This window comes from Paramormyrops kingsleyae, chromosome 13 (genome assembly GCF_048594095.1).
Source record: "Paramormyrops kingsleyae isolate MSU_618 chromosome 13, PKINGS_0.4, whole genome shotgun sequence".
NCBI classification, from domain to species: Eukaryota; Metazoa; Chordata; class Actinopteri; order Osteoglossiformes; family Mormyridae; genus Paramormyrops; species Paramormyrops kingsleyae.
This window is the reverse complement of record NC_132809.1, coordinates 7,186,741-7,203,912: the sequence shown is the minus strand read 5'-3', so window position 1 is coordinate 7,203,912 and position 17,172 is coordinate 7,186,741. Positions and strand designations below refer to the sequence as shown.

General features: G+C 45.4%; 1 protein-coding gene across 1 annotated transcript in view; it reads right to left on the bottom strand.

The window, feature by feature from the left end:
- Window positions 1–17,172, bottom strand: part of LOC111858174 (zinc finger homeobox protein 3-like) — a 125,437-nt gene that overhangs the window by 6,906 nt on the left and 101,359 nt on the right. Inside the window, exons 6-10 of the mRNA XM_072698106.1 lie at window positions 16,385–16,492; window positions 8,796–8,932; window positions 8,390–8,596; window positions 5,909–6,032; window positions 192–5,651 (exon numbers count right to left, since the gene is read on the bottom strand). Coding sequence (XP_072554207.1) covers window positions 192–5,651; window positions 5,909–6,032; window positions 8,390–8,596; window positions 8,796–8,932; window positions 16,385–16,492 — 6,036 coding nt within the window. The remainder of the gene's footprint in view (window positions 1–191; window positions 5,652–5,908; window positions 6,033–8,389; window positions 8,597–8,795; window positions 8,933–16,384; window positions 16,493–17,172) is intronic.

Here is a 17,172-nt window from a genome sequence, read left to right as displayed (position 1 = left end):
TAGGTCGAACTATCGTAAAGCAAGGAGCATCTGTATTCTTTTATTATCCTGCAATCTAACACTTTAAATGGAAAGTACAGCGGTATGTACATGATACAAGAGCTAAAATATATTTAAGTATATATTGGAACACATCACAAGTAGGTATTCTTATCCATCTGCTCTTGCTGCCATAATGTAAAATGACATACCTGTGTTTGATGACGTAAACCCTGGTAAAGAAGGGTTGCCTACCCCTGGCAGCAGGACAGGTGGAATGCCCTGCAGGGTGGGGTAGGCAGATGAAAGGTTCAGTGCCTGCAGAGCAGGGCTGTCAAACATCCCTGGCTGCTGCATGGCTTGCTGCTGTGCCAGTCCTAGGACTTCGTTAGCTTTCTTAATGCGATCAATTTCCTGCTGAGCCATCAACTGGCGAACAGTTGCTGGGTCAAAGTACTCCTTTTCCTTATCTAGTTGGTTCCCAATAGTTTCTTTCACCTTAGAAATGTGCTGTAGAGAAAAGATGTGGTCCCGAACCGAGGTCCGAGCACTGTACTTCACACCACACAGAGTGCATTCTGTTTTGGGTCCCTCATAAGATGTCTGGTTGATTCCAAAGTGCTTAGCCATACTGAGCTTGGCTTTCTTTTCCTTAGCACGGGCATTCTGGAACCAGACCTGAACCACTCTCTTTGGAAGTCCAATATCATTGCCAAGTACCTCACACTCCAGCATAGTGGGGGTTCGGTAATCATTAAAACAAGACTTGAGCAACTTCAGCTGGAGATTAGTCATTTGGGTACGGAAGCGCTTTTGGCCCAGCCGATCTCCACTGTCAATACTCCTGCTTCCAGACGCTCCTGGACTTGGTGAGCAGGGATCTGCTAAACTTGAAGTCTCGCTATAGTCCACTATGGTCTCATTTTCAAAGTCCTTAGCATAAGAACTTGTTGCAGGGCTCACCAACTCAGAAGACATCTGGTCATCATTTTCAAGGGAGGGCACTGCACCCCCAGATTTAGATAGGAAGTCACTGCTGCAGTGACCATGCTTGGCATCTGAACTGTCATTGTCAGCAATAGCTTCATCACCGGTGGTTGTGTCAGTGATTGCTGTGTTCACTGATGAACAGTCATCATTGTCCAGTTTGTTCTGATCAAAAGTTAAATTGACAGAGGACATAGTTGGGCTTTCAAAGTCTTCTATTCCCTCTACCTTGATTGCCCCAGGACTGAGCAAGGCATGCGGTGACAAATCCATACTTTTGCTGACCGGTGATAATGAACAATGTCCATCATTATTTGAGGAAATATGCTGTGAAAAGCTGGATATGTCAAGAGGATCCAATTTCCCTTCATGATCGGGAAGCATACTAGCCAAAGCCAGACTGAAACCGGCACGCTTAGCTTCATGCCAATGGCGTGATCTAATATGGGCCTCAAGGGCTGTTTTAGCTTTGAACAGAGCACGACAAAAGGGACAGCGACGATGTGCTTGAGCAGGCCCCACAGCCCGAAACTGTCCCTTCCTCTCCCTGGCTCTGGTGTTCTGGAACCACACTTGGACAACCCTTTTCTTGAGGCCAACTTCATGGGCAATATGGTCCAACATCTTTCGAGTTGGGTTGGAGTCAAGTAAATATTTTTGATAAAGAATCTCAAGCTGCTCTGGAGTGATGGTTGTTCTGAGTCGCTTATCTCTCTGTGGCTCTTCGCCACTGTTTGCACTGTCATTTTCCCCAGGACTGATGCCTGGTTTCTCCTCCAGTTTCCTTTTCAGGGAATTCAAAGTTGAGGGTGGTGTTGTGGGTGAATTGGTAGAACTTGCAGATATCTGTGGCATAGCTCCTGAAAAAAGCTGGCTAGCTAACAGGGGATTACTGGGGTCAAATAACATAAAGGGCATGTCCATTGTACGATCCAAGAACTGGGGATGAATGAACTGATTCTGCACTGTCAGGAAGTGAAGCTGCTGGTGCTCCTGCCAATGCTCAAATGAGGGGAAACCAAGCTTGCACTGCTCACAATGGTAAGGGACAATTTGCTGAGTTAGTTGCTGGGGTTGCTGTTGTGAGGCGGAGGGCAGGACTGGGTTAAGAATCATGTGAGAGCTTTGCAAAGGGGCCGGACTAGCCTGGGATACAGATGGACTGGTCTGTTGTTTTTGCTGGGAGGTGGGAGACAGAAGTGTTTGAGTCTTTGGGGTTGCCTGTGTCTGCTCGTCCCGCGGAAGCCTTTGTAGCTGTGTTTCAGACTGCGGTTGCTGCAGACTTTCCTGCTTTATAGGCCTCTGGTTGTCTCGGGGCTCTGAGGCGTCACCTGACTGTTTAGACTTCTCCCCAAAAGAGTGGGATACATGACTGGGTGAGGCTTCATCTTTTTCAGAAGATGTATTATGGGAAAATGCTGAAGTAGAAGAAGAAAATGGGCAGATGCTGGAAGAGGAGGGCCCAGTTAAGGTGTAGCATTCATTTGAAAAATCCATAGAATCCTCATTCTGGCTGTCATATAGGCCCTCATCATCTTCGTCTTTGTAACACAACTTCTTCTGATGTTTGATGAGATCAAATATGCGCTGGAAGACCAGACTGCACTTCTTGCACTGGTAGTTTAAGTTTGTGGTGCGGATATACCGGTCATTAGACAGTTCCCGTCGCTCCCCCTCTTTGGCTCCCTCTCCCTGGTTCTCATAGTTTTTACGAGCTTTCTGACGAGCATTTTGGAACCATACAACAATAACTCGAGTAGGCAAATTCAGCAGGTTGGAGAGCTGCTCAAATTCATCATCTTTTGGGTAGGCATTTGTGTCAAAAAAATCTTGTAGCACCCTTAGCTGATAATCAGTAAACCTTGTTCTTGAAGATCGCTTGCTTCCATAGTAATCATATCTCTGTGGTTCAGGAGATGGTGGCTTGGAATCAACTTTGGTGTCCTCCAGTGTGGTAATGGGTGGATTATTGAAGTTATATGGTGAATCCTTGTTGCGTTGCCGCTCCTTGAAAAGTGTGTTGCGAAACCAGTGCTTAATAACCTTTTGAGGGAGACCAGACTTATCAGCCATCTCTTTAACCTGATCTTCATTTGGGGAGTTGTTTATGTCAAAGTACTGCCGCAAGACCCGCAGCTGATCATCTGTAATGCGTGTCCGTGGTCTTTTGTTCTGCTGTTGTTGCTGTAGCATAGCTGGGGTGAGCTGCTGCTGGTACAGCTGTGCCAGATCAGAAGCTAAACTAGGTTCCACAGAAGGCAGATGAGCAGGAACTTGTGTAGGAATAGACTGGAGAGACATAGACTGCATCATAATAGGAGGAAAGATGGGCAGGTCCATGGGCATAGGGATCTGAGTCATTGAAACTGGGGGCTGTGGAGCAGGAATTGCAGGGGGTGTAAGAGAAGGCGCTGAGACTGGAATATTTGGAGTTGAAGCACGCTGAGGTGGGGGTGGAGGAGGTGGAGGCAAAGGTGGGGGAGCAGGTGGTGGGGCAGCCTCAGGTGTTTGTGGTCTCAGAGGATATAACTTGTCATACTGCTCTCTGTATTCTTTTGCAAATCTTTCCAGTGAATGAAATGGGAAAAATGCTTGATGTATGTGCTCTTGGTGGCTTTTAAGAATCAAAATGTTTGAAAAGAGCTTGCCACAGGCTTCACACTCAAGCTTTTCAAGTCCCTCAACTGGATCCACTACTCTAGTGACTCCTATTGGCCCATTGCACCCAACATGCCCAGATCCTGATGATTTCTTTTGTACTTTCTGCTTATTTTCATTATACTGGATCACCAGCTCAAACCCAAAGTTCTCCAATAAGGCCTTGGTAGCATTTCCACGAGCATCTGATGCAATTCTAGGTGGAAGAAAGTTAGGATCAGGGTTCCCACTCACCATGGCCTGATCTTTCTTGTCTTTTGATTTTGTATTCTCAAGGCTATCCTTTGAGGAGTGATCCTCCCCTTTTTCATTCAGTTCTTTCTCCTTCTGACCATCACAATCTTTCTCAAGAAATGACTTAGGTTTCTTCTCACCTTGGTGAAGAAGTGATGCATTCTGCTGAAGCAAAGCCATTTGGCTCGTAGCCTGTGAATGAGCCTGGGGTTGGTGCTGCTGTTGGAGATGGTGGTGCATAAGCTGCTGCTGCAAGCAACTCTGTTGCACCTGCTGAGCTGAATTCTTCAGGTCCTCCAGCAGAGAACTAGCAGATGAACTGGCAAGACTAAGTGCAGAACTGTTGAGATTCATCTCCGGATTTAGCTGGAACTCTGCTCCAGGGATGTAGAAAGGAAATAGAAGCTGCTGCTGTTGTAATGGAAGAAGGGCTTCTGTCGCCATGGGGAAGTGCTGCAGAAGTGCTGGGTTGAAAAGCTGAGACTGAATAAGAGCAGCTTGCTGTTGGAGCTCTTGCTGGAGCTGGGCCTGAGCCTGTGCCTGGGCCAGCTGTTGGTGTTGCAAGTGCTGCTGTTGTCCTCTTGAAGACAGCATATCTGCAAATTTCTTTTTTTTGTTATCGGAGTTTTCAGGAGGACGTGGGTTAGAAGGAACTGAAGCATTTCCAGGACTTTCAGTGCTGTGTGTCTGGTTCATGTGATTTCCACCAAGAATGCTTTGCACAGTTTGAACACCGGAGGAGGAACTACTGTTGCTGCTTGTGGCTGTTGAGGTTGCAGTTGAGTTGGGATTGGAATTTGAAATGCCAATTGAAAATCCTGACCCGTTGCCACTCACGGAACTAACTGAACAACTGCTGCCACCAGCTGCCTCAAGTTTGGCTGCACGGGCTTTTGTCTGATGAAGGACAGAACGCATGTGAATCTCCAGAGTGGAGCTCTGGCTGTAAGCCACATTGCATGTACTACACTTAAACGGTTTGTTGTCTGGACTGTTGGTGAGCTCAGGCTGGCCAGCACTGGACTCCTGCAAGGCGCGTTTTACCTTGTGCAGGTGTGAGACAGAGTTATAATGAACCAGAAGTATATTCTTTTGAGTAAAGGACTCCTTACAAACTGTGCATTTAAATGGCCGGGATGGATCCAGGAATTTCTCCATGGTAAAATTTGGGCCTTTCCTGAACGGCAAGGCACGTTTAGGTTCTGATCCAGCATCTTCTTGGATTGAGCCAGAATCACTGCCAGTTGGGCTTTGCTTTTCATCTGGTTCACTTTCCTCTCCTTCTTTGTCATCCTCCCCTAGAGCTCCCTGGTCCTCCCCCAGTGACGTATCTCCAATGACCATGAGATCTCCATTCATCAGCAAGCCTCCGTAGAGCTGCTGTATGTCAGCATCACTTAGCTCCAAGTGACTTGTTTCCAGGTGCTTCTTCAAGGCCTGCAAGGTCCTGAAACTGCGCTGGCAAAGACAGCACATGGTAGCAGCCCGGATGACGTGGTACTGCGAATGCAGCTGCAGCTTCTCCACAGTTTTGAAGGCCAAGCTGCACTGGTTGCAACGGTATTTGTACACGTGTCGTTCTGAAACTGGTAACTGCGGCCTCTTGTTGTGAACTTCACCAAAGTGCACCTGGAGGGCGCTGGATGACTTGAAGACCTGGCTACAGCCTTTTTTCCAGCATAAGAAACCTGCAGTATCTTCCTTTGTTGACTGTTCTTCCAAAGTTGATTTGTGGGCCTCAGCTATCTCTGTCAGCTGAAGGGGCCGTTTCTCAGACTCTGCCTCCAATGCTTCTGCCAAAGACCAAAAACAGATACCTATTAATTTCACTTGAGAACGCAAAAACTACTAATGACATTTTGTTTCAGATTGGGGGTCATAAATTCACATATCGTAGCATTTTCTTAGCGAATGTGGCAGGAGAAATTAATTAATAGCCAGAAAATGTAAGAAATCTATCTATGTTGATCTGTCAGGTCAAAAAGTTGCTGAGCTATTTTACAAATAATTGGTAAATTTGACACTGACAAATTCTGCAGTGGAAACAAACCTGTCTGTTTCTTTACGTCCTCCAAACCAGAGTTGGTTATATTCTGCGAGGCGGTTTGTCCGTCTCTCTCTGGGCCTGGAACTTGTATTAGCATACTTTCTGGCAGCACCTCAGATGGTGTCACCTGGAAAATCAAACATGACACTGTCATTTACCATCCCAGCATTAAGAACACAGATAGACAAGGGATAGTGCTGGTTGACAACAAAGACACTTTACAGGTATACTGGAGTAAGTCGATCTCCTGCATTGTGATTATCGGAAAATCAACTATATATATACCAGTAATCAGAAAGGAAGCTTCTATAGACACAAATTCCAGGATTTACCTATGATTTTATTATTTATGATACACATATGAACTGAAATCATTAAAGGAAACTGCTATAAAAAAGATTAGAAATATACCAGAATCAATGTCCATAACAATCAGTGATCCTGACTGGAAGAATTGGTTTTAGTCTATTAACCGTTCCCCCTCCCCACACCAGAACAATCAGCTCAGTCCCTGCCCTGAATTTCAATTCCCTGATCTTCTCTTTTGAGATGCTTTGCTAGCAGAAACAAAATCAATGTATTTCTCTTATACATCTCCAAGTAAAATACCATAGCAAAATAATTGTTCAGCATAACAATTTCAAAAATATTTGTCAGTAAATAAGAAAATCCTAATAAATAAAGAAATCAATAGAAAAATATCTGTTTCTCATGAATCATCAATCCATACAGCATCCATCTTTTAACTGCTTATCCTGGTTATGACCATGGGGGGGGGGGAGGTGCCTGTATACTTATGAACAGAACATGCTAATTTGTGTTGTGAGTTTGGTTTTCACCACTCCCTTACTAACTGCATGGTTAAGACCTCACTATACACTATGCAGGCATGCAACAGTATTGACCACACACAGGCCTGTGACCATGCTGACAATACACAGCCTCTGACACATGGCTTTATCTTCTCTTAGGACAGAAACCTTTTTTTTTTTTGCAGTAATACCATTTTTCAGAATGCGAGTGTTCAGTGTAACAGTCAAGATGTGATTTGTCTAATTGTGTAATTATGGCACATATGCATGGGAAAGAAATCTAATAATTTTTCTCCCTTTTTCCCCATTTCATTCTACTGCTACCAAAAAAGGAGAAATACATGCAACTGGCACAAAGTGAGACAAAAGCCAAAATGTCAGTGATTTACATCACAAAGTAGACTGTTTCTAGACAACCGCTTCATTAAGCAGTGAGGCAAGCGTCAAGCGTACCCCAAGGTCACATTTAATTTAGACCACTTAATTGGCAAACATAGTTCAAAATGGCTATCATCTAGCTAGACTCGAATTAATGAAGCACAATTATTTTCATTGCCCCCATCTCAGACAGACAGAAAATGGGAAACGAGAGATGGAAGGATTGAGCGAGCAAGCGGTGGAGAGAGAGAGAGAGAGAGAGAGAGAGAGCGATAGGGTGAGAGAGAAAGAGAGCAAGTCAGCGAGGGGAGTCAAAAGTACATCTTTACGTGTTAGTCGGCAAGAAATAAAAGTCACCCATTTTCAGAATTCATTAGGTTCACAGCAAGACACACGAGGAGGGAAAGTGCACCTTGCAATTTATTTCCACTTGGAATAAAAAAGGTGCTGGTTTGACTGCACATTGTATGAACTGCTTCTCTCTATTTGGCAAAGCTTGGTTGCATTAGCTCTATAAAGAAAAAATACTGCGGTGTTTCATCCTAATGCGTTTGCCATTTGATTTCTGGCTGATCGGCACGCAGGCAGCGACACTTGTCCTTGTGAGATTAGTTGTGAAGTTACCCTTTCTTGCACTGACCAAAATTGAGAATAAGGTGCCTACATTTCTCTTAGCCAGTTAACGTGAGGAAAAACAGCAAAGGCTCCTTTTAAAGATCTGCTGGAGGGTGAAATTAAGAAAATCATACAAGTTTCTCAGGAGGAAACAGAGGAACCATTAGGGAGTGAATAACAAGCAATACAAAAAGAGTGATGAAAGAATTACAGGAAAACATGAAACTGTTTCATAATTTGCCTGCTGAATTATCCCTTAAAAACCATTTCTTTTCTTCAAAAAACAAATTTCTTTGTTTATATTTGAACTGACTGCATCCTAGGTCATTATATCCCCACAATACGCTCAAGCATTATCAAGGCACTAAGATGTGGTTTTCTTACACTAATGCAAGTTCACAGTGACAAGGTAGAGTCATATTTAATGATTCAGTGGCCAAGGCAGCTTTTAGCCAAAGTAACATCTCAGATGAGACAGGGGACGGGGACAAAGATCGAGGGAATCATTACCAGGTAAAGATAGGCCAGAAGTGGAACCAACTGCTCTTAAAGACCACCTTCAGCTAACCAATGTCTGTTTCACAAAAGAGAGATCAAAGGTGGATCAAAGGTCTTCAAGGATTGACCCAGAAGACTTGAGGGGGACACAGACACTGCCCAGGGAAGCCCACGCCCCTACCGTGGCGATCAGCTTGTCCACGCAGTCGGGCGCCACGCTGTGCAGGTGCGTCAGGTGCAGCTGCAGGTGGACCTTGCTGTTGAGCATGTCCTGGCAGAGTGGGCAGCGGAACATAGGCTGCACCGAGTGCTGCGTCATCACGTGCATCCTCATGCGGTTCAGGTCGCCATTACTGTACTTGCAATAGGGACACTGGAACACCTGGGTCTGATAGAGAGACAGCTCACATTATACGTCAATGCTTATTTAATTATTTTGTTATATCTGTAAACATTTTTGCTGTTGTAAGGGGACTATTTTCTAATAGTTTGGGAATGAAAAAAAAAACACTGCTAGAGTACAGTGGAAATATGTCATAATTACTTTCTAAACTAAAAGAACCAATATGTACAATGAGCTGGCTCACCTGCTCGTCAGTGCTTTTCTCAGCTGTTTTCGGGCATTTAGACGAAAGAGGACCTTCTGTCACTCCCAACATGGAGGGTGGGCGTTTGGAGGAGACGGGGGAATCCGTGTGATCCCTCTCTGCCTGGACACATGCTGCTGCACAGGGGGAACAAAGACAAAAGGCTTCTACGATGAGCCCAAGCTCAGAAGTGTGGGTACGAGTCAATCAGCAGCATCCCTTAGAGGGAGGGAAGAGCCTTCAAATGTCTATTCAACTGGATGTAGTCACATTTACCAAGGATCAGCTGATCTGAAAAAACCCTTTACCCCCCACTGTCTCCTCATCTTCTCCCCTGAAACCCAAAGAAATACCAGAGCTTCTCAGAAGCCCTCGCCGGCTGTCTGCATCGATGTCTGATCACCGGGATATCAAGTTCCAGAACACATTTAGAGTCAAAACATTTTGCAACGTCAAATTGGTTCACGTTCTATCCACTCCTGAGAGTTCATGTTTGAAGTTACGGCCGTGTTATCAAGACGGCTAACAGGTTCACACGGCTGCAGGAGGAGTTACATGTGCACCCAGCATCTTAAGAGGCATCAAGGTTTTTTAAAAAAAATCCACATCACTCCTGGACTTCCACTGGTGTTGCTATAATAACAAAGCAAAAAAAAGTTGAATCTATTTTTTTTCCTTTTGCTTGTATGTATTGTATGATTCGCAAAATATTGTTTCATCTTAGAAACTGAACCACATATTAAAACTAAATTGCACCACAGATTTTTGGTTTGCAGTTATAGACAGAATGACAAATGGAAACAATAACATTCAAACACTGTAACCTTTGATAAATGTGAACTGACTAAAAGACCTGAAACAATCACACCCTCCTTCACACAGTGTACTCTTAAGTAAAGATAGCAAATTAACTGGGAGGGTGATTTAGAACAAGGATTTTTACTTAAGAGTACAAACAGTCCCTGACCACAGGACATTTAAGACAGTCATTGGTTCCAAAATAGCAGTTTTAGTTGCTATAGGGTGCAGAAGTCAATGCAATACTTTATGGAAATGTATGCTGCTGTCAGAGAGGAGGGGTCCAGCGTGATAGTTGAGTTTGGAAATGATAAAACCTCACATACTTTAAGGTCCCCGGAGAAGGTTTGACTGATAGCGTGATACCCCCAGGTAAACCCCATCCATGTCGGCTTCCTTTATGCTTACACAGCAGAACCGTGGACTTAATTGGGATTTTTTTAAGCAGCTAAGTGAGCTCCAGGAAGTCCCCATGGGCCAGGCAGGGAGCGGCACACAGGAGCTGGCTCAGTGGCTCCATGTCCAGCCCGAGCAGGCAGCACCACCAACACGGCACCACAAGTGTCACATGGACCTGGCCAAGCTGCTCTGCGCAGAGGCGCTGAACATGAGAAGTTTCTCCAGATCCTAGTTCATGAATTATGAAACTATGAAGGTACCACCAAAAAACACCTTGTTGGGCCACAGCTGTAGTGAGTGACTCTATCCTCTGCTTCTTCTCTAACTGTCCATGGCAGCACCATTGCTTATTAGAGCATGTGACATGAACGACGCCTTCAGCTAAGTGAGGCAGGAACAGCACAGAGGGGTGGGGGCTTTGAACAGCGTCAGAGTAGCATATATCGCTAAAGACGCTAAAAGGCGTAAATTCCTGTGAAGAGCCCAGGTTTCCATCACAGCAGCAGGCATGTACAGCTAGCTGCGGCCAGACATCACTAATCCCTCATCGGCGTGGTGCCCGGGGGGGGGGGGGCAGCCAGATAAAACAGGAGCCACGAAATTAACCATGTAACAGACAAGGGGGTGAAGAGGGCAGGCACTGCCAGGCTTGTAAAGTGGCCTAATCCACAGGGAGCTGGCACAGATGGGCTCGGGGTGGGGTGGGATGGGGGGGGGGGGGCATTCTGAGAGCTGCCAGCACTAAGGACTTAATGTGACACTTAAAGAAGGTGTTTTTCTGGCCCTTAACGAGGCCATAAAGAGTTAAATTTGGCTCGATTTGTACAGTGCTGGCGGGGGCACTGAGACATGGGCTTAGGGTGGGGGGGCAGGGTGCGGGTTAGGGTGGACTGACCAAAGCCTGGCTTTAGACATTAAAGTGTCAGTACTAATCAGGGCCAGGACAGCTGAGCTGATTAAACCGTGGGGCCCATCACTCGTTTAGAGCAGCCCACTGGATCTCCCACTGAAACAGGGGTCAGCCAAAAAAAGCTTATTAGGTCCAGCCTGACCCAATCCCATTAAACACATCCACCAATAAACAAAGGAAATGTTAAACAAAAATCCGCTCATTGGATAAAAATGAACTTCCCTGGGGCTGACCACTGAAGGGCCAAAAGGTCTGACTTCCTCGGGGGCAGCCGGCATGCTGCTTCTGTGCTCTGCCTGCAGGGGGCACAGCTGAGCTTCTGGAATCCGCGCAGCGTGCCCCCAAGGAATCTGGCTCATGCTGGAGTATTGGGGGGGGGTGGGGGCGGATTAACTTTATGACATGGCCCATACAGCTTACAGGGTCTCCTTGGAGCCCTTAAACATGTGCCATGTGGCCCGAACAGACAGATACCTGCCGTTTGCCACTGCGGAGGGGAACCAGTCGCACACGTCACAATATCCGTCACACTTTCACCTATTTTTCTGTTATCAGAGGGGAAAAAAACAAGCAAGCATGGACCACGGCATGAAGGGGGTTCCACAGGAGGACCGAGAGTCATGTGACAGGCCAGTACCAAACACGGGCTCGCGCTGGGGGCCGCCCCTCCCCCCCAGGGTTTCAGAGCAGCTTGGTTCACTATGAAGGACACGCTATCATTAAAAGCCAGCTTGTAAACGAGCTGCCGCAGATGGCTTTTATTTGCACCAGAGCTTGATCCTACGGCAACAGAGTTCATCTTACACTCCGGGCCGTAGTGTCACTTCTGTTACTCAGTGTGATGAACTATGCTGTTACCGGCATGCCGGAACATACAGTGAGATTAATTTAATAAGCACGTTGTCGCTGAATTCTCCTGAGCTAATCTGCCCACTTTTCAGACGTGGGCCTGTTTTGACAGGACCGTGGGCCGGATTTTCATCAAACCCCCGGTGCTCGGTGGAGAGCACAATCTCACGGGTCAGGGCATGATTATTAATTCATGGCTCTTTTCCGTAACCGGGGTCCTTTGTGCTTCTCTGTCCGGTAAGTGAAGTGGAATTTGGCACCTGCCTTTCGCTATTGTAGCGTAGCTGCATCACTCAACTGGTGGGCAGGATGTCAGCACCAAGCCGGGGGGGGGGGGGGTGTGATCTGGAGGAGGATCGGGGGTCTGAGCAGGAGAGGGAGGCCACCGGAACAGACACCACAGGTCCTCTGGTACCGGGATACAGTCATTGTCATTATTTTTTGGGGGGGGGGGTAACACACCCACATACAGTAACAGTCGCCAGGCCGCCGACAAAAGAGAGCGATAGTGTCACATCATGAGACCTGGCCATCTGACCTGACACTAGAGTGTGAAGGAAAAGCGGCCAATGAGTGTTCAGCATATATGTGGGGCCTCCTTCAGGAGAGCTGGAACAGCATCCCAGGAGGCCACCTCACGAAACTGGCATAGAGGAGACAGTAGGATCAGCCAGTCCCTGGAGCAGTTAGGGTTAAGGGCCTTGCTAAGGCTCAATGGTGGCGTCACTCTGCTGACCACAGGATTTGAACAGGCAACCTTCTGAGTCCCAACCTGCAGAGTTGTTCCCCTATTCCACCAAAACAATTGACTTTTTTTGTAAATACTTTTCTGTTCAGTGCATAATTCCATATATGTTATAGTTTTAATTACTCTAAAATAGTACAAATAAACCTTTCTCGGGGTAAGTGTGTCCAAACTTTTGACTGGTACTGTATACAGTGAAGAGCTTGGTCATGGAAACAAAGCTGTTACCCATTTTTTAAGCAGATACAACAATGTAGATGTTACACATGATACATTCTTAAGGACATGACAGTATCCTCGTGTTAATAGGAGATAATAGGCAATGTTTACTATCAGAATGCTATCATATGCAGCAACAACTTTGTTGGTTTTTGATCTAACAAAAAAATACAGTTCCTCGGGGTTACAGAATAACAGTGACAAATTTCTCTGTCAACTGCTTTTAGCACCACTAGATGATTAATTATAGGGTAAAGAAAAAAAGTTGTACAGTATATATTCTATTGTTATATTTATATTACATCAGACTTAAAAGGAAAGCTTTTTAAAGATAAATATGGCAGAACAACTGTTCTAAGAATGTTTCTAAATAACCTAAGGTGCCCTTTTAAAGTGTGAATTCTGTGTAGTGTAGCGTGGGTACTAATTGTATGCAAATGTAACGGTGATGTCACAATGAACAGATAGGAAATTGAGGTTGTGACATCACTCATTGCCAAATGCTTTCATGACTGCTTATGAAAAGCGTGAACTAACAAAAACTTAAAAGCATCCAGTGTTTATATGGAAGGAAAAATTCAAATGTGAGAGACCATTAAAGTCATTCCATCGGTTGTTTTATCGAGAATTTCATCACTATGGTTACTCGGCTTGGAGGAAGCGCACAGAGAAAGTAACTACTGCACAGGAGACAGTGGAAGGGTTACATGAGTGCATGCTATTCCTCTATTCTGCATGTAGGGGGTGCTGTGGTTCCCTATGCACAAAGCCTGTGGCTGCACTAACCTGGCCCCTGTCTCTCCTCTCTCACCCACGCGGGTGCGATGCAGCGCAGAGCTCCCCGGCACACATGCAATCACCGAGATCCGTATGAATGAATAAATAAAGAAAGAGATCGGACCAATTTGTCTGGGTGCAGCGTGCCTGTCAGAAGCCAGATGACCCGCTCCATAATATCATTTTCCTCTCTCTCGCTCTCTCCGCCGCTTCAGTAATTTGAGAGTCTGCGAGGGTGATGAAAATTAAGGAGGGGGAATTATTCATAACCCTCACCGTTGACCGCCCCCACCACCCAATTTCATTCCAGCCCTCCCAATATATTTATGTTAAACATGTGAAATCCTATTGTGGCTATTCCTCTTCACGCTAAAGTGTAACAATCTGTCCTCTTCCATCTGAGCCCCCACCTTCCGGTCCACACCCAGGACACTATCACCACAACACACAGACACACACACACACACACACACGTACACATTCACACACACACACACACACACACACGCACACGTACGTAGTGACAGCATTAATACTCTTCTCCCCGTAATGTTGATTTGGTTCTCCATCCCCATTTCCCTATCCCTGCCTCAGCTTCACAGAAAAGGCACAGTAAGAGTAAAACTGCTCCGGGCTGTTTATAAATATTTTATAGCCAGCATTACAAACAACCCCCTGATTGCTTATTGGGAAGGTGGCTAAATTGCGGATTCTGCCAACATATTTATTGTTTAAATAAGTAATGATTTCAATGTACAGCCGATACCCGCTATTGTTCTTCGAGCCTCTCGCTCCCCTGTCTCCCGGCGAATAATTAAAAACAAAGCAGCCCGTGTGCGTGTGTCTGTGCTCTTGCTTGAGTGTGTGTGTGTAAGTGTGTGTAAGTGTGCGTCTGCGTGTGAAAATGTGGCGATAATGTGATCCCTCTGTGCACAACACTGCCAAGTGTCCTTTATAAAAGGGGCTTTGGCTAATGCCAGTTACTGTCAGTCTGAAGTGAAGCGTTAAAAAAATATACGTGCCCCTTCATTAAAGGATCTTTACACCAGTTAGCTGATCACTGGCACTAAAGCAAAAACCTAAACAAATCCCTCCAGGTAAATGGTTTTGACAAAACAACTTTCACATAATATTGTTTCTACAGTTCGGATTTCGGGAACTTAGCAGCTGTAGAATATAATAAGCAGTTTCCCTGGATGACCATGATGTCAGTGAGTCATAAAAGTAAAACAAAGAAGAAGAAAAAACAGCCTTCCATTAATCTGGTATCACCAAACGCCTCTCAGATCCCAGATGCAGGTTCTCGTCATGTCTGTAACCTCCCCACCTAGAGGGCTTTCAAAGACATCAAACAGCAGCTCTCTCCCGCCAACAAACACACGCGCTATTTTTAACTAGGTCCCTCTAATAAGGCGCTGGGAACCTGTAAATGTTTCATACGTAAGCGTGCCTTTGCTTTGCGGAGACGTGGAAGGGCACTTATTTAGCAATCGCGCGGTGACGGGGGAGGACTGCCATCAGGCCTTAAACCGCTTGCTTTTTAGAAGCAAAAATGCTAATGCTAGAGCACAGGTATCAGTAAATTATTAATCACACGGCTCATTTTATAGCCCTTTAAAGTGCGTTATTCTGATGTGTTAGAAGCCATTTCTCAGAAACGTCCGATCGACGTGTTAGGCTTGGGCTCATTGTGGTCTCGGACTAACTTCCCACATTGACGGTTTCACGTGCGCCCTCCTTATCTTTTGAGATTCAAAGCGGACCTGCAGCGAGCGGACATGTTCTGTTTTTTGTAGGTAGCGTACGGAACGCGGCGCCAGATAATGAAGACAGGAAATGGGCTGTTCTTCAAGAGGCTCGTCGCACCTCATTACCAAATCTAACCACAGAAACTCTAATGCTCACACCATTGTTAACACCGACAGGCAAGACCATTGTGTGGGAGATGCCACACGCTACTGCCACCTGCAGGAACAGTCAGAGTGCAGGTATCAGCCAGCCGAATGAGGGTGAAATAGGGCAGGGGCAAACCTGGTCACATGTCCACCTGTAGTATCATGTCATCCTGTTATTACCTCGCAATGACAGGGAGAGACACTATGGCCAAATTATAACCACGAGTAATTTAGCAGCGATCCAATATCCCTACATCTTAGGGCCAGTGCTGTGGCATTGAGGCCTCGGATAGCCAACAGGAAATATCTCAAAAAACGAAATGAGGAATAAAAAAAAATCTGGAAATAATAAGCCTAGAGGAAGTTGGGTGTTAGGAGAGCAGTGATTGGCTATGCAGCCCCCAACTGGCTGCGACATGGAACCCTGGTCCCACAGCTGATAGGATCACATGACCTCGCCGAGGGGGGAGCAAAACAAGCAGGTGGAAGCCAGACATCACTGTAACGCACTGCAAGGCAGGGCGATGTGACATTATCGTCACACAGGCTCCCGTTAAGCCAGCAGGATGGAGTTTCATCCCTGATGAGGCACACCAGGACATTACTGCTGTTCCCCAAGTGTGGATGTCACTGTTAAATGCTGCTTAACCCCTCCTCCCCAGTAAAGACTCCATGTGCAGGGAACTCACACGCCCCCAAATACATTTCCCAGCTCTCATTAAACCCACAGACCCAGTACATTTTCAGCCTTATTCCTCCAGTGAATATTCAGTGCTGGTCTTACCCGATCACATTTAGAGCCATTTGGAAATACAGGGCATATTATGGCAAGGATGTTGAAATAAATGTTAATGTGCAACTCAACTCTCATTTAACTAGTTTAACAGTGATATGGCAGAAACGCACAAGTAAACCCTTTCCACTACAGCTCCGAAATACATATAAGCAAGATAATTCCCACAATGCACGATTTAAAAGTCTAAAAGACGGGCCTTACCTGGTGCTTTGCTGGTCTCCTTCTCCCCCCCACTCTCTCGGTCTTTGGTTTGGTCCTCCTGATCTGCAGCCGTCTCACCAGCCGCCTCCACATCCTCACTCAACTCTCCTGAAGGGGGAGGAGAGAACAGCACATGTAAATTAGTACTCCATCAGAATTGGTCGATACACTTAAAGGGACGGCTGCAGTTTTTTTTTTTTTTTTTTTTTTTTAATTTAGGGGGGAACATGAATTACGTGTGCTGATGCATTTAAAAGGCTAGGAAATAAATTGGGAGGGCTTCATTCTTCCATGCTCCCTGGATCTCCCTGGACTCTTTAAAATAAAATTGTGAAAGTGGAAAGAATATTTTAAGAGTAATTTCTCTTGTATATTAATGCAATGATTCTGTGAATAAGAAGTTAATGGAAAACATTTCCGGGGGAATGTCTGAATTTCTACTTACTATTATTATTATTATTATTATTATTATTATTATTATTATTGTTATTATTGTTATTGTTGTTGTTGTGAATTATAATGATGACAACAGCATCAATAATAATAATAATACTTAAAATGAAGATAATTAAAGGGAAATTAATATTGCTGGATTTTTTCCATATATGATCCTGACATGTTTGTCTCCTGTGACTTCCCATGACTGGGAGAATCACATACATGACACTGAATGTCACATGGAGGCTAGGGCATGTTTCTGCTCCATCAGCCTGACCGGATTCAGTAGATCGGCCCCGAGTCGTTACCTTCACTTACTTATGGTCATGTGTCACTACCCCGCTAACTAA